The sequence below is a fragment of the Columba livia genome, chromosome 10 (genome assembly GCF_036013475.1).
Source record: "Columba livia isolate bColLiv1 breed racing homer chromosome 10, bColLiv1.pat.W.v2, whole genome shotgun sequence".
Classification (NCBI taxonomy): domain Eukaryota; kingdom Metazoa; phylum Chordata; class Aves; order Columbiformes; family Columbidae; genus Columba; species Columba livia.
In genome coordinates, this window is record NC_088611.1 from 8,278,067 (window position 1) to 8,293,539 (window position 15,473).

Below are 15,473 nucleotides of genomic sequence, written 5' to 3' on the forward strand. Positions count from 1 at the left end.
GTGCTGCAAAGTATGGACCCCATTGGGGGTGGGCGCTGATGCCCCCTGTTAAGATCCTCCCTGAGCGAGGTTTTTACTGTGCACACAACCTGGGAAGAGGAGGTTAGCGTGCCCAGGACTGCAAACCTCCATCAGAGTGGGGTAGGGTGTCCTATCTGGGAAGGAGCTGCTCTGGCCAGCTGCAGCTGCAGCCGCTGCGGTGGGCTGGGACAGCCTGTGCCTGCAAAGCCTGCGGAGCTGAGCATCAACAGGGCCAGCACAACTGAAAAACATCCCTGGAGAGCGACACAGAGGCCAGGGCGGGCACAAGGCTGCTGGCAAGGGCCTCCTGCCCCCTGTCTGCATGGCCAGGGACAAGGCCTCGTGCTGGTGACCTTTATGCACAAATGCTTCTTTTTCCCAAACTTCTGACCACACAGGAGGGTGGATGTTGAAATGCTGATCACTTGTAAAGGGAAAAGAGGTGTATCTGCTCGGGAGGTACAGGAACTTGGAGCATTTGGCCTTTCCCAAACTGGGAGCGGCATTTGCAAGAGCAGCTACAGCCTCCTTCTGAGTGCCAAAAATGTTAAGGGTCAGGTCCGTGTGCCCGTGGCACACGTAAGCAATGCACACTGGGGGATAACAGAGCCCCCGTGCTCCAGCGGTTCTCCATGAGCACCCTCAGAGCCGTCCCCGTGCAGCCTCGGCCCAGCCATGAGGTCACAGTGGGGCTGTGAGGTCACAGAGCCACACGGTGCTGCGACAGCCATATGACTGGACCGCGCAGCTCCCGACCCTCACTGCAGCAGCGGCAGCAGCGGCAGCGAAAGCAGCAGCGTCAGCAGCGGCAGCGAAAGCAGTGTGGTGCAAGCGCGGGTGCCATGGCCCTCGCCCAGCGCCTTCTCCCCCTCCTCCTCCTCTGGGTGGCCCTGCATGCCAGGACTGCCCAGGCTGCTCCGTGGCGAGCGCGGGGAGCGGGTAAGTGGGTGGCAGTGGTGCAGCCTTTCACGGCCAGCAGGCTCCTCTCCCCAAGAAGAGGGCAGGATAGCTTTTCCTCCAGGGCTTTGCGAGGGTTTCCTCTGCGTGTTGATCCATCTGCTCCTTGAGGAGTGTTGCACGTGGCCTGGGGAGAGTGTTTGCAGAGCTGCCAGGAGCCAGCCAAGAGGTCACCAGGCCCCTCTGCAGCTTTAGGAAGCTCGACCTACGTCTGGCTCCCGTGTACTTACCTGAGCCCCTTCCAGTGCCCGTGGTTCACTAAGGCAGCAAGTGGATCCAACCTTGTAACAGGAAGATATCCATCTGTGCTTGCTTCTAGATGGGGGTGGTGGCCCTGATCAATCCTCTCGTCTGGCTGTTGGCTTGGAGCCCTTGGGTCGTCCTGGTCGTAAGTTCTCAATGTCCCTTTCCTTGAAGGAAGAAACGTTGATAATGTTTCAGTGGGGTGAAGGAGCATTTACCTTTTAATCTTCTCTCTGTGGGTAAGGCAAGTTGCTCCTTCTGTGACCAAAGCAGAGACATAGAGGAGAGCAGAGCGGGACCGGGCCGGGCTCAGGGATGTGTCCCGGGGCGCTTTCCCTTAGGAAAGTGTCTTTGCCAGCCCCTCAGAGCCTGAGCTGCTCCCGGTGCCAGCTGCCAAGCCAGCGGCTTGTTGGGGTTGAGTTAGAGCAGCTGTGAGCTCCAGGGAGTCCTTTCTCCCGGCGGCTCCACGCGTGGTTCGTTTGTCCCAGTACGGTGCCGCTGCAGGCACGTGGTAACTCTTTGCCGCATGTCCCGAGTGGGAGGGAGGGACGAGTGCCGTGGAGTAATCCCCGCTTTGATATTGCACTCCCTGCCGCTCCGAGCTGCGGAAGTGACTTGCGCTGTGTCACGGAGCTGTTCTGTCCTGCGCTTGTTTGCAGCCGTGCCTGTCGGCCAAGGTGATCCAGGTTCCCGTCCGGGTTCCAGGATGGAGGCTTTGGGAGATGCCGTGGGTACGTCATGGCTTTTTCCTCCCTTTTGAGCTGCCAGCTCCAAGCGCAAGGGTCCTCCAGCTGGACACCTCTCGGGTGTGGGGACAGAGACCTGCACGTGTGTGCCCTCTCCTCACTGCAGCTGCGATTCGGTTCTGCTGATGCAGGTCACTGTAGATGACAGAGGCTTCTTTGGGTGTTTGGTTACAGATGTGCCCGTGGGAAAGACTTTTCCAGCTCCTCGCCTGGATGCTGGGCTACAGCCTGGCTGGCGTCGCAGGGCTGAGTAGTCTGTCTCTGCTGACCTCACAAGCTGTGCGTTGTTTTTCCGTAATGTCTTGACATAAAATTGAACCTCATACTTTCTGTTAAGGTCTTCCAAGAGCAGAGTATCAAGCTGAAGGAGGAAAAAAGCCCCCAGAGGCACCTGAATTCAGGAAGCAAATTCTGAAGAAATCGCAGGGAGGACGCGGTGGGTCTGTTTCACTCTGCATTAGACATGAGACAGGACAGCCAAAGGATGCAGACACACATCTGGACACGCTGTGGCCCGCACAGTGGGAAGGGGCTGATCAGAGCCTCGCAGTGATGCTGGCTTTCACTCCTTGCAGGCTCTGGCGAGACACAGAGATGGTGCAGAGCCTCTGCTGCCAGCTGTGGTTCCAGCCAAGAGCCAGGGGCAGCGGCTGCCCCCGTTTCACCATTAGGGCTCAGAGCTGGTTTGTGCAGGCGTCAGGACACAGACTGGAGGGCCTGGTGTGTGCTGAACTTGTGTTCAGCTCACATGTAGCACTGCTTGCCCACAGGGCCGGTTCAAGGCGGGATCGAGGTCCCAAGTAATGCTGGTTGCCCTTTCCTGTGCTGGGAATCGGGTGGAGATGCTGATTCCGCTGCCTTTTTGGATTGAGCTCAGTTTCCTGTCTGCAGGCCGATAGCGGGGCTGGGACGAACGCGGCCATGGCTGGTGCTCAGGGGGAAGGGCGTGAGGGCCTTGCGGAGGAGCCTTCTCAGAAGGGCTGTTTCCCTGGCTGGCCTGGCTGCGGCTTCTTCCCGTCCGCCCTGCAGGAGGCATTTAGCGTCACTTGCCAGTTTGCCAGAGATGCACTGCGTGCAATGGGAACCAGGAGGTCGCGTGCAATTTCCTGGTCTCCCAGCAGGTCAGGCGTGGCTGTTTGGAGTGGTGACGAGGCGCAGTCCTGAAAGCCCAGGCCTTGTTTCTATTCCTTTTTGGTGCCTTTGAGAAGTATTGCCTCCCGCAGATGCCATCTCCCTGATGGGAAGGGTTCCATCTGATCCAGCTGTCCCCCTTTCTTTCCCAAGATATGGACCGCAAGGCTGTGCAGAAGGAGGCGTTTCCAGAAGGAAGCAGCCGCTCACTGCCAGTCCCTGGTGGAAAACTGGAGGGGATGCGGGACACCGGCCGGCCAGGTAACTGCTGTCCCGTGATCAGCCGGTGTCACCCATCGGGACTGGGCTGTGGCAGCAGGCTCTTCCCCCAGTGCCCGCTCTTGCACGTCACGTCAGCAGCCAAAGCTGAAAGTGTTTTGAGTTGGGGGCATCTGGGCCCCATTCCACAGATGGTGGGAAATGGGACTCTCTTACGCATGTACCTCCTGCTGTAGCTGCAGCCCAGATCTTGCCATGAGTCCCCAGAGACACAAGAGCAGCACAGAGCGCGATCCTTCCCGTGAGCTGGGTCCGGAGTGATGCTCTGACTGCCAGACTGGGCTTAGAGGGAACCTGCATCCTCTGTGTCAGAGCTGTGCTGATGCTTTCCCTGTCGTCTCTGGTTTTTGGCAGTGCCGCCCAAGCCAGGAGAAGTCCACCGCAGCAGAGTATATGAATTTTTTCAAACGGACTCAGGTACTGATCAATCCCACTGGGAGTCCCCAAAGGAGACACGTCCTGAAACCTGGGAGCACCTGCAGCAGTGCCCATTCCGGAGAAAAGGCAGAAAGGGAGAGCGAGGCTCAAGTGTCTGCTGTGAAGGCCTGACTCCGTCCCCTCGGGTGGGGGTGGCACTCCCTGCTGCAGGAACGGGCTTTGTCCGTGTCCCCTGAAGGAGCGAACGGTGAAGCTGCTGCGCTCCACCCCTTGTGGCCTTCTGAGTTTTGTCAGTGGGACACCCTATCCGAAAGGGTGGGATGGTGCCTCCAGGCACCAGCACTGGGGGCAACAGAGAACATGCTGGCTATATCAAAGGTGCTGCAGGCTTACCAGTGGTGCACAGAGCAGACTAAAGTCCAGAATTGCTCCCGCAGATGCGACCCACAAGAGACGCGCAGGTGTTTCCGAAGTCCAGGGGAAAGCAGATGTTTCCAATTCTAAAGAGGACGAACTTCCTCTCTGCCCCCAAGATGTGCGAAAGAGCTGTATGATAAACACAGCACTAACCATCACTTTAGTGCCACTTGGAATAGCAGTGGCAGTGATGGCCTTCCTGTTCTGGCGGCGGAGGAAGGCAAAAAAGTGAGTTATTGATTTCCCATCACCCCAACTGCTTCCTTAGGTAGCTGTTTGTAGCCACCAAGCCTTTCTGGTCAGGCTGCTGTGAAGGGGCAAGTCAGTGGTTGGCCAAAGAATTCTGCTGAGGTTCGCGCTACTGTTGGGTGCCTGAATTGGCCTCTTAATTCCTGGGCCACCTCCTTGGTAGCCTGCTCTGGCTGGAGCCAGAGTGAGCTCCGGCTGACCCTGCCTGGCCAAGAGCAGCCCCAGGAGCGACAGGCACAGGCAAAGCCAGGGCAGGACGAGAAGGAGCGGGGATGAGATCGCCCTAGAAGGCGAGATGCGCACTGTCACGGCTCCTGAGGGGGAACCTGCCCGGAGGAATCCCCCTGCTCGGCGGTGCCCTGAGGTGCAGGTGTCCACCTCGGCCAAGGGGAGCCAGCAGCTCAGCCGTGGTGTGAGCCGTGCCAGCTCTGGGCCGTGCTGCGGAGGAGAGTCCCCGTGTCCCGCCTGCAGCTCGGGCCTCAGCAGGCTCCATGGCTCCATCCACAGAAAGCAGGACAGAGCTTTTGGAGCCCATCAGGAATCCAGAGGCCGCTCTCCACGCCGGGACCGCTGGGACACTGGCCGGGACAGCTGGGACGCACACCCAGACAGCTGGGATGGCGAGGAAGACATCCATGAGAGCTGGATCCAACCCCGGGAGCCGCCACTCCCGCCTCCCAAACCATCACGCCCGCGGAGCCCACGGCCCCCCAGCCCGGTGACCCCGATGAGGAGGGACCAGCATGGTGGCTACTGGCCCCAGGCCGAAGAAGACTTTGAGCGCCCGGCCTCCCCACGGCCCCCCCGGCCCCCACGTCCTCCCAGCCCGGCCATGGCCACCCCACAGAGGATGACCCGTGAAAGTGGCTTCCGGCCCCCAAGCAGACAGGACTTCCAGCGCCCACCGACACCACGGTCTCCTCAGCCGCCAAGCCGGTCTCCGCATCCCCCGAGCCGGTCTCCGCATCCCCCAAGCCGGCCCCCACGTCCTCCGAGCCGGCCCCTGCATCCCCCGAGCCAGTCCCCGCGTCCTCCCAGCCGGTCCCAGCTCACCATGATGCAGCAGGACCCACGAGGTGGCAACCGGCACCCGCCACCCCCTCGTCCCCCACCACCCCAGCCCTTCGGCAGGGGCTGAAGGAGCCCCCCCAGGGCAGGGCTTGGGGTGCAATAGCAGAGCCCCCACCAATTGATTTGGGGATCAGCCCTTTCTATCCAAATAAAGGGGGACTGAGCTGTCACACAAGTGTCCAAGTGCTACCAACAGCAAACCCAGCCAGGCACCAGCCCTGGCTGATCTCCAGGCCCGGGCACAGCCCTGGCTGCCCACGGCGTGGGCAGGCCCGGGCTCCCCCCACCAGCAGCGGGGCCCAGAGGGGCTGGGTGAGCCCCCGGCCATGGCCAGCAACAGACAGAGACGCCAACCTGACCGGCGCACGGTGTGGGAGGTGGTGATGGGCGCCTGGTCTGGGCAGTCACACGGCCTGCGGAAGGTCCGTGGGGTGAGGGAATGTTTGTTGCAGTGGCATCCTCTGGCCGTGGACGTCCTCCAGTGGGATACCCAGCAAAAGGGATAAGGCAGCAAGGGCACCTCTAGGAGCAGAAGCCTGAAAAGCAGATGCACTGGAGGCACAACAAAGGCGTTCCCTGGTTAATGGGCCCTTGATGGGCCCTAATTGATGGCCATGACCAGCTAGCGGGGCAGCAAAGTATCTCCACATGTGGGTGCTGAGTCCCCTGTTAAGATGCTCCCTGAGCAAGGTTTTTACTGTCTTGGGATTAACCAAGTGGTGACCACCCCCTGCTCGATCAGCAAGTGGACGGGCTGGCTGAGCCGTTCCTAAGAGTTGTGCTGTGCTGCAAGGCTTTGCCCTCTGGTCGGGGAAGCAAGACACACGTTTACAAGCAAGGCCGTTCATTAGCACCGATAAGGCAGTTTTGGGGGGTACAACAGTAAGCACGTGGCCTTTTAGACTAAAAGGAGGCCGGGCCTGATGTTCATTCTGAGGCCTTTGCTTAGATCACGGTTGCTATTGCCAACAGCATGTGAAAGTGTTGAAGGCTTCAACGCGTCTCCCCGAGCAGCGTGGATGATGGTTTTTTCTCCAGTGCTTTGCCAGGATTTCCTCTGTGTGCGAAAGCTCTCCTGGTCAGAAAGCCCCGAGGCGCCGTATGTCGGTCCATCCGCTCCTCGAGGGGTGTTGCATGCGGCTGGGAAGAGTGTTTGCAGAGCTGCCAGGAGCCAGCCAGGAGGTCACCAGGTCTGTCTGCTGTTCATGACACTGGTGCTCTAAATCACCAGGGCAAAGTAGAACACACAAGGAAATTATCCCCTGCTCACCTTGCTCTTAGGTGCCATCCTGGGCTTCTCCCAGAGGCCAGGCACCCTAGGCTAGACCAGCCTTTGGTTAGATGCAATCCGCCTGTTGAGACAACAGCAAGACTGGGGGCTTTTTCCCCTTGGGTGTCACGGACTCCTTGACGTCTGTCTAACTTTCGGTGTCTGACTTTAGACGTTTGAGCTACACCAGCTGGGATGTTGCACAAACATTGGGAGATTTTTCCTCTAAGGCTGTGGTCTCCTCCTAACACAGACACATAAAACAATCATAAGCTTTGCACCTTTGGAGGGTGTCAGTGAGGACAAGGGAGGGCTCAAAGAACTGTGCTGAATATAGCTATCAATCAGCCTTGTAGGCGTCTGTGCTGGTTTGACTGAAAATGACTTAATTTTCTTCATGCAGTTAGAAACCCTTCTTTCTCATAGGTAGCATGGTCCTTATTTGGACTTAGTTTGAGAAGATGATAACACCCTCTCACAGAGTTAATGTTTTCAATTGCTCTGGTCTGAGAGCCAAGGACACTCTGAGGGCTCTGCCCACAGGTGTGAGGCATTGAGGAAGGGGGGAATGGATGGGGCAGAGCTTGACTGACACCCAGACTGATCAGTGAGAGTATTGCATCCCATTAGTGTCACGCTTCATATATAAGGAGAGTCGGGACCTTCCAGGTGGTTTGCATGGTCTCTGTTGCTCTTTCAGGTGTTCTTGCTCTTGCTTGCTCTGGGGTGCAGCCAGGGGAGTTTTTGGTGTGGGATGTTTAGTTTGGCTTTTTGCCATTTTGCAGAAGCCTCTGAGCCTTCCTGCTTTTTTCTTCTCTTTTCTCTCTCTGGGATCAGCTTTGGCACCAGGTACTGTTTTCCTGGGACTGGCTGCTCAGTGGTAGACGGAGTTGGTGAGGAATCACCTTGACTATTTTTTATTTCCTCTTATATATATATTTATTAGTAGTGTTTTTTATTTTATCTCAATCCAAGTTTCTGCCTTCCCTTTTGATTCTTTCCCCTATTGGGGGGGGGATGAGGGAAGGGGTGAGTGAGCAGTTATAGCGGTTGTATTGCTGGCTCAGGTTAAACCATGACAGTGGTCAGCACTCTGCACTGGCCTTTGGTTCTGCTTGATTTCCACCACATACAGAACGGCCGAAAAGCCAGAGCTGCTCGTTTTCTAGCCCAGCATCCACAGAGCCCCTGGTGGCTGGGAAGGAGCTGCTCCGGCCAGCTGCAGCTGCAGCCGCTGCGGTGGGCTGGGACAGCCTGTGCCTGCAAAGCCTGCGGAGCTGAGCATCAACAGGGCCAGCACAACTGAAAAACATCCCTGGAGAGCGACACAGAGGCCAGGGCGGGCACAAGGCTGCTGGCAAGGGCCTCCTGCCCCCTGTCTGCGTGGCCAGGGACAAGGCCCCGTGCTGGTGACCTTTATGCACAGATGCTTCTGCACACACGGCCCTTCAAGGGCTCCAGCAGTGGTGACGGGCTGGTGGCTTTTTCCCAAACTTCTGACCACACAGGAGGGTGGATGTTGAAATGCTGATCACTTGTAAAGGGAAAAGAGGTGTATCTGCTCGGGAGGTACAGGAACTTGGAGCATTTGGCCTTTCCCAAACTGGGAGCGGCATTTGCAAGAGCAGCTACAGCCTCCTTCTGAGTGCCAAAAATGTTAAGGGTCAGGTCCGTGTGCCCGTGGCACACGTAAGCAATGCACACTGGGGGATAACAGAGCCCCCGTGCTCCAGCGGTTCTCCATGAGCACCCTCAGAGCCGTCCCCGTGCAGCCTCGGCCCAGCCATGAGGTCACAGTGGGGCTGTGAGGTCACAGAGCCACACGGTGCTGCGACAGCCATATGACTGGACCGCGCAGCTCCCGACCCTCACTGCAGCAGCGGCAGCGAAAGCGGCAGCGTCAGCAGCGGCAGCGAAAGCAGTGTGGTGCAAGCGCGGGTGCCATGGCCCTCACCCAGCACCTTCTCCCCCTCCTCCTCCTCTGGGTGGCCCTGCATGCCAGGACTGCCCAGGCTGCTCCGTGGCGAGCGCGGGGAGCGGGTAAGTGGGTGGCAGTGGTGCAGCCTTTCACGGCCAGCAGGCTCCTCTCCCCAAGAAGAGGGCAGGATAGCTTTTCCTCCAGGGCTTTGCGAGGGTTTCCTCTGCGTGTTGATCCATCTGCTCCTTGAGGAGTGTTGCACGTGGCCTGGGGAGAGTGTTTGCAGAGCTGCCAGGAGCCAGCCAAGAGGTCACCAGGCCCCTCTGCAGCTTTAGGAAGCTCGACCTACGTCTGGCTCCCGTGTAGTTACCTGAGCCCCTTCCAGTGCCCGTGGTTCACTAAGGCAGCAAGTGGATCCAACCTTGTAACAGGAAGATATCCATCTGTGCTTGCTTCTAGATGGGGGTGGTGGCCCTGATCAATCCTCTCGTCTGGCTGTTGGCTTGGAGCCCTTGGGTCGTCCTGGTCGTAAGTTCTCAATGTCCCTTTCCTTGAAGGAAGAAACGTTGATAATGTTTCAGTGGGGTGAAGGAGCATTTACCTTTTAATCTTCTCTCTGTGGGTAAGGCAAGTTGCTCCTTCTGTGACCAAAGCAGAGACATAGAGGAGAGCAGAGCGGGACCGGGCCGGGCTCAGGGATGTGTCCCGGGGCGCTTTCCCTTAGGAAAGTGTCTTTGCCAGCCCCTCAGAGCCTGAGCTGCTCCCGGTGCCAGCTGCCAAGCCAGCGGCTTGTTGGGGTTGAGTTAGAGCAGCTGTGAGCTCCAGGGAGTCCTTTCTCCCGGCGGCTCCACGCGTGGTTCGTTTGTCCCAGTACGGTGCCGCTGCAGGCACGTGGTAACTCTTTGCCGCATGTCCCGAGTGGGAGGGAGGGACGAGTGCCGTGGAGTAATCCCCGCTTTGATATTGCACTCCCTGCCGCTCCGAGCTGCGGAAGTGACTTGCGCTGTGTCACGGAGCTGTTCTGTCCTGCGCTTGTTTGCAGCCGTGCCTGTCGGCCAAGGTGATCCAGGTTCCCGTCCGGGTTCCAGGATGGAGGCTTTGGGAGATGCCGTGGGTACGTCATGGCTTTTTCCTCCCTTTTGAGCTGCCAGCTCCAAGCGCAAGGGTCCTCCAGCTGGACACCTCTCGGGTGTGGGGACAGAGACCTGCACGTGTGTGCCCTCTCCTCACTGCAGCTGCGATTCGGTTCTGCTGATGCAGGTCACTGTAGATGACAGAGGCTTCTTTGGGTGTTTGGTTACAGATGTGCCCGTGGGAAAGACTTTTCCAGCTCCTCGCCTGGATGCTGGGCTACAGCCTGGCTGGCGTCGCAGGGCTGAGTAGTCTGTCTCTGCTGACCTCACAAGCTGTGCGTTGTTTTTCCGTAATGTCTTGACATAAAATTGAACCTCATACTTTCTGTTAAGGTCTTCCAAGAGCAGAGTATCAAGCTGAAGAAGGAAAAAAGCCCCCAGAGGCACCTGAATTCAGGAAGCAAATTCTGAAGAAATCGCAGGGAGGACGCGGTGGGTCTGTTTCACTCTGCATTAGACATGAGACAGGACAGCCAAAGGATGCAGACACACATCTGGACACGCTGTGGCCCGCACAGTGGGAAGGGGCTGATCAGAGCCTCGCAGTGATGCTGGCTTTCACTCCTTGCAGGCTCTGGCGAGACACAGAGATGGTGCAGAGCCTCTGCTGCCAGCTGTGGTTCCAGCCAAGAGCCAGGGGCAGCGGCTGCCCCCGTTTCACCATTAGGGCTCAGAGCTGGTTTGTGCAGGCGTCAGGACACAGACTGGAGGGCCTGGTGTGTGCTGAACTTGTGTTCAGCTCACATGTAGCACTGCTTGCCCACAGGGCCGGTTCAAGGCGGGATCGAGGTCCCAAGTAATGCTGGTTGCCCTTTCCTGTGCTGGGAATCGGGTGGAGATGCTGATTCCGCTGCCTTTTTGGATTGAGCTCAGTTTCCTGTCTGCAGGCCGATAGCGGGGCTGGGACGAACGCGGCCATGGCTGGTGCTCAGGGGGAAGGGCGTGAGGGCCTTGCGGAGGAGCCTTCTCAGAAGGGCTGTTTCCCTGGCTGGCCTGGCTGCGGCTTCTTCCCGTCCGCCCTGCAGGAGGCATTTAGCGTCACTTGCCAGTTTGCCAGAGATGCACTGCGTGCAATGGGAACCAGGAGGTCGCGTGCAATTTCCTGGTCTCCCAGCAGGTCAGGCGTGGCTGTTTGGAGTGGTGACGAGGCGCAGTCCTGAAAGCCCAGGCCTTGTTTCTATTCCTTTTTGGTGCCTTTGAGAAGTATTGCCTCCCGCAGATGCCATCTCCCTGATGGGAAGGGTTCCATCTGATCCAGCTGTCCCCCTTTCTTTCCCAAGATATGGACCGCAAGGCTGTGCAGAAGGAGGCGTTTCCAGAAGGAAGCAGCCGCTCACTGCCAGTCCCTGGTGGAAAACTGGAGGGGATGCGGGACACCGGCCGGCCAGGTAACTGCTGTCCCGTGATCAGCCGGTGTCACCCATCGGGACTGGGCTGTGGCAGCAGGCTCTTCCCCCAGTGCCCGCTCTTGCACGTCACGTCAGCAGCCAAAGCTGAAAGTGTTTTGAGTTGGGGGCATCTGGGCCCCATTCCACAGATGGTGGGAAATGGGACTCTCTTACGCATGTACCTCCTGCTGTAGCTGCAGCCCAGATCTTGCCGTGAGTCCCCAGAGGCACAAGAGCAGCACAGAGCGCGATCCTTCCCGTGAGCTGGGTCCGGAGTGATGCTCTGACTGCCAGACTGGGCTTAGAGGGAACCTGCATCCTCTGTGTCAGAGCTGTGCTGATGCTTTCCCTGTCGTCTCTGGTTTTTGGCAGTGCCGCCCAAGCCAGGAGAAGTCCACCGCAGCAGAGTATATGAATTTTTTCAAACGGACTCAGGTACTGATCAATCCCACTGGGAGTCCCCAAAGGAGACACGTCCTGAAACCTGGGAGCACCTGCAGCAGTGCCCATTCCGGAGAAAAGGCAGAAAGGGAGAGCGAGGCTCAAGTGTCTGCTGTGAAGGCCTGACTCCGTCCCCTCGGGTGGGGGTGGCACTCCCTGCTGCAGGAACGGGCTTTGTCCGTGTCCCCTGAAGGAGCGAACGGTGAAGCTGCTGCGCTCCACCCCTTGTGGCCTTCTGAGTTTTGTCAGTGGGACACCCTATCCGAAAGGGTGGGATGGTGCCTCCAGGCACCAGCACTGGGGGCAACAGAGAACTTGCTGGCTATATCAAAGGTGCTGCAGGCTTACCAGTGGTGCACAGAGCAGACTAAAGTCCAGAATTGCTCCCGCAGATGCACCCAATGAGAGAAGCGCAGATCATTCCAATGCTGACAGGAAAGGAGATGATTCCGAGGATGTAGTGACCGAACGTGTTTCCTGTGCTAGCGATACCCGAAATACCTGTATGATAGTTGCAGCTGTAATCCTGCTTCTGATCCCAGTCTCAATAGTGGTGTACATCATTTCCCGGCAGCAAACAAGGAAGGCAATGTAAGTTATTGGTTTCCCCCTCCACTGCTTCCTTAGGTAGCTGTTTGTAGCCATGAAGATTTTCTGGTCAGGCTACTGTGAAGGGGGAAGTTAGTGGTTGGCCAAAGAATTCTGCTGAGGTTCGCGCTGCTGTTGGGTGCCTGAATTGGCCTCTTAATTCCTGGGCCACCTCCTTGGTAGCCTGCTCTGGCTGGAGCCAGAGTGATCTCCGGCTGACCCTGCCTGGCCAAGAGCAGCCCCAGGAGCGACAGGCACAGGCAAAGCCAGGGCAGGACGAGAAGGAGCGGGGATGAGATCGCCCTAGAAGGCGAGATGCGCACTGTCACGGCTCCTGAGGGGGAACCTGCCCGGAGGAATCCCCCTGCTTGGCGGTGCCCTGAGGTGCAGGTGTCCACCTCGGCCAAGGGGAGCCAGCAGCTCAGCTGTGGTGTGAACCATGCCAGCTCTGGGCCGTGCTGCGGAGGAGAGTCCCCGTGTCCCGCCTGCAGCTCGGGCCTCAGCAGGCTCCTCTCTCCACAGGTTCGGTCCGGCAGCAGGTTTCGTAAAACGTATTACCAACCTGTAGACCAGCAAACTCTCCTTGAGCCCGGACAGCTGCACCAGGCGTCTCCAGCACCCCTTGTATTTGAACCCGATGCCAGCAGCCACTGTTCCTGCCTGTAAAACTGTCATGCTCGCCCTCCTCACAGCCCTCTAGCCTGTCCCTGGCCACTGTGCTGCAGCAAGACCAGCATGTTGGCCACCTTCCCTCGCATCACCCACCACCCCAGCCCTTCGGCAGGGGCTGAAGGAGCCCCCCCAGGGCAGGGCTTGGGGTGCGATGACAGAGCCCCCACCAATTGATTTGGGGATCAGCCCTTTCTATCCAAATAAAGGGGGACTGAGCTGTCACACATGTGTCCAAGTGCTACCAACAGCAAACCCAGCCAGGCACCAGCCCTGGCTGATCTCCAGGCCTGGGCACAGCCCTGGCTGCCCACGGCGTGGGCAGGAACCAGGCATGGGGCTCCCCCCACCAGCAGCGGGGCCCAGAGGGGCTGGGTGAGCCCCCGGCCATGGCCAGCAACAGACAGAGACGCCAACCTGACCGGCGCACGGTGTGGGAGGTGGTGATGGGCGCCTGTTCTGGGCAGTCACATGGCCTGCGGAGGGTCCCTGGGGTGAGGGAACGTTTGTTGCACAACAGAAGTCTTCCCTGGTTAATGGGTCCTCGATGGGCCCTGATTGATGACCACGACCAGCTTGTGGTGCTGTCAAGTATGGACCCCATTGTGGGTGGGCGCTGAACCCCCTGTTACGATCCACCCTGAGCGAGGTTTCTACTGTGCACACAACCTGGGAAGAGGAGGTCAGTGTGCCCAGGACTGCAAACCTCCATCAGAGTCGGGTAGGGTGTCCTGGCTGGGCATGGCTGCTGAAGCCCAGCAGTGCCTCAGTCCAGCTCCTCTTCCCGCACCAGTGGGATCAGCCCCCAGCCTCCATGTCCCCAGAGCTCAGAGACATGGAATACACACACTGCTTCTCCTGCCATGCTGGAGCGTGGCGGCTGGTGGCTGGAAGACAACACGGAGCCGCCACTGCTCTGGCTGTGAGTCAGGGAGCCCACGTGAGGCCCCAGTGCCGGCGCTGACGCCCGCACGCATTCACACACCCTGCCCTGCGATCCCGACCCACCACGCAGCCCTGCAGGTAAGCACCAGGAGGGGTTTGGAAGCTTCTTGTGACTGAGACTGAGGGTGTTTTGGGTGGTGTCCTGGCTTTTCGTACACAGCTTTGTTGTTCATTACTGTCCAAGGCGCCACAACACTGTACAAGGGGTTGTGGTGCTGCAGGGCAAGGCACCAGTGTTCCCTGTAACCTCTATGTCATCCTGAATGCCCTTCCACATTTCGTTTTGTTGTTGTTGCTTGGTTGTTGTTTTTTTTCCCTTGTAAAATCGTTGTGGTAATCCCCTCATTCTATGTGTAGAGGAAGATTTGCTTGTCTTAACTTTCTCAGAGTACAAACACGAGCTCTTCTGGCTTCTGATGAATTCATTTTCTTGCCTTCAGAGCTTTCCAGTGACCACACGGAGGAGCATACAGTGTGTAAGGAGAAATAGAAACCAGGTAATTTCAAGTGGTGCATGTAAGCGCATGTGGGAGCACTGTCATTATTTCAGCAACGTGGACGGAAAAGAGGCAACAAACCGCGCCAGGTGTGCGGGTGCGGGGCTGGCAGCAGCACTTGCACCGAGCCAGGGCTCGCTGTGAGAGCCGGCAGCGAGGAGGGAAGCCCCAGAGCTGCCGCACAGGGCACACGGGCTGTCCCCGCTCCCTGCTCACCCCATGGGGGTGGTCACGCTGAGCCTGGGGAGCTGCCCTCCCTGTGGTGACATGTACTTGGTGGGCTTCCACCTGCCTGTGTTCAAGGATGCTGTAAAGAGCGAAAGGCTTGGTGTTTTCTTATGTCTCTGTTGCATTTCAACTGCATTTGACAGCAGGAAGGCAAGGAGATGAATAGCAGAATTATCTCACTGGCGGCATTGCCTGAGGAGACTAGAGTAGGAATGGTGTCAAACCAAGCTGGCGTGGATCAGTTTTTATTGTCTCACTGGAAGAAACTACCAGCTTTCACCATGGCCACAGCCCTCCAGGACATCTGCCTGTGGAACCAGCCGCTAGGACCAGCCTAAGACTTGTAGGTGTGCTTTAAGAAGGCTGTTTGGTTTGGTTTGAGAAGGAGGGCAGGGAGGGACTTAACATTTATGTTTCAAATAAAATGCAGAAAGGTTTGGTGTCAGCAAATAAATTATAATGAAAGGTAAAAGTAGTTTCAAAGAACAAAGGTTTAGGATTGTCTAGGTTTTGTTTTGAAGTCAAAACAACCTTATTTCACTTCATTTATCTTTTTTGTTGTTGTTGTTGTTTCAATCCCATTGAACAATTTCACTCAGATATATTTCAGCAGCTAAGATAAAGTTGTATATGGAAGTTATAAGCTTCACTTTCTAAGCAATGGGGAGAATCTGACTGTGCACACAAATTTTATTCTAACATGTTAAAAAGACCTCACTGCAATTAAATTGTGATTTGCTGTGGGGAAAACAAGATGAGATCTGTTGTTCCTGTCATTCCTCAATGAGCTCACGGTCAGACTGAAATGCCAGTGTATTATCATCCTTCCCTCATTATGAGGTATAATCAACTAAATCACTTTTAAAACATACAATAATTAAATGCCTATACTTATCCTTTGTTT

General features: G+C 57.3%; 1 protein-coding gene across 2 annotated transcripts; it reads left to right on the forward strand.

The window, feature by feature from the left end:
• Positions 1 to 350: 350 nt before the first annotated feature.
• On the forward strand, positions 351 to 6,020 carry LOC110356442 (serine/arginine repetitive matrix protein 1-like). Of its 2 annotated transcripts, XM_065075313.1 has the most exons (8): positions 351 to 960; positions 1,298 to 1,366; positions 1,881 to 1,952; positions 2,305 to 2,403; positions 3,252 to 3,359; positions 3,732 to 3,794; positions 4,193 to 4,400; positions 4,929 to 6,020. In XM_065075313.1, the coding sequence occupies exons 1-8, from the start codon at positions 753 to 755 to the stop codon at positions 5,557 to 5,559; spliced, it is 1,458 nt and encodes a 485-aa protein (XP_064931385.1). In that variant the 5' UTR covers positions 351 to 752; the 3' UTR covers positions 5,560 to 6,020. The 2 variants fall into 2 exon arrangements, with proteins under 2 accessions (XP_064931385.1, XP_064931386.1); XM_065075314.1 differs by lacking the exon at positions 1,881 to 1,952 and having other exon boundaries at positions 354 to 960.
• The last annotated feature ends 9,453 nt before the right edge of the window (positions 6,021 to 15,473 follow it).

Coding starts and splice junctions, on each gene's coding strand:
- LOC110356442 (XM_065075313.1), top strand. CDS start 753: ATGACTGGACCGCGCAGCTCCCGACCCTCACTGCAGCAGCGGCAGCAG. Junction 961..1,297: donor GTGGCGAGCGCGGGGAGCGG/GTAAGTGGGTGG, acceptor GCTTGCTTCTAG/ATGGGGGTGGTGGCCCTGAT. Junction 1,367..1,880: donor GCCCTTGGGTCGTCCTGGTC/GTAAGTTCTCAA, acceptor GCTTGTTTGCAG/CCGTGCCTGTCGGCCAAGGT.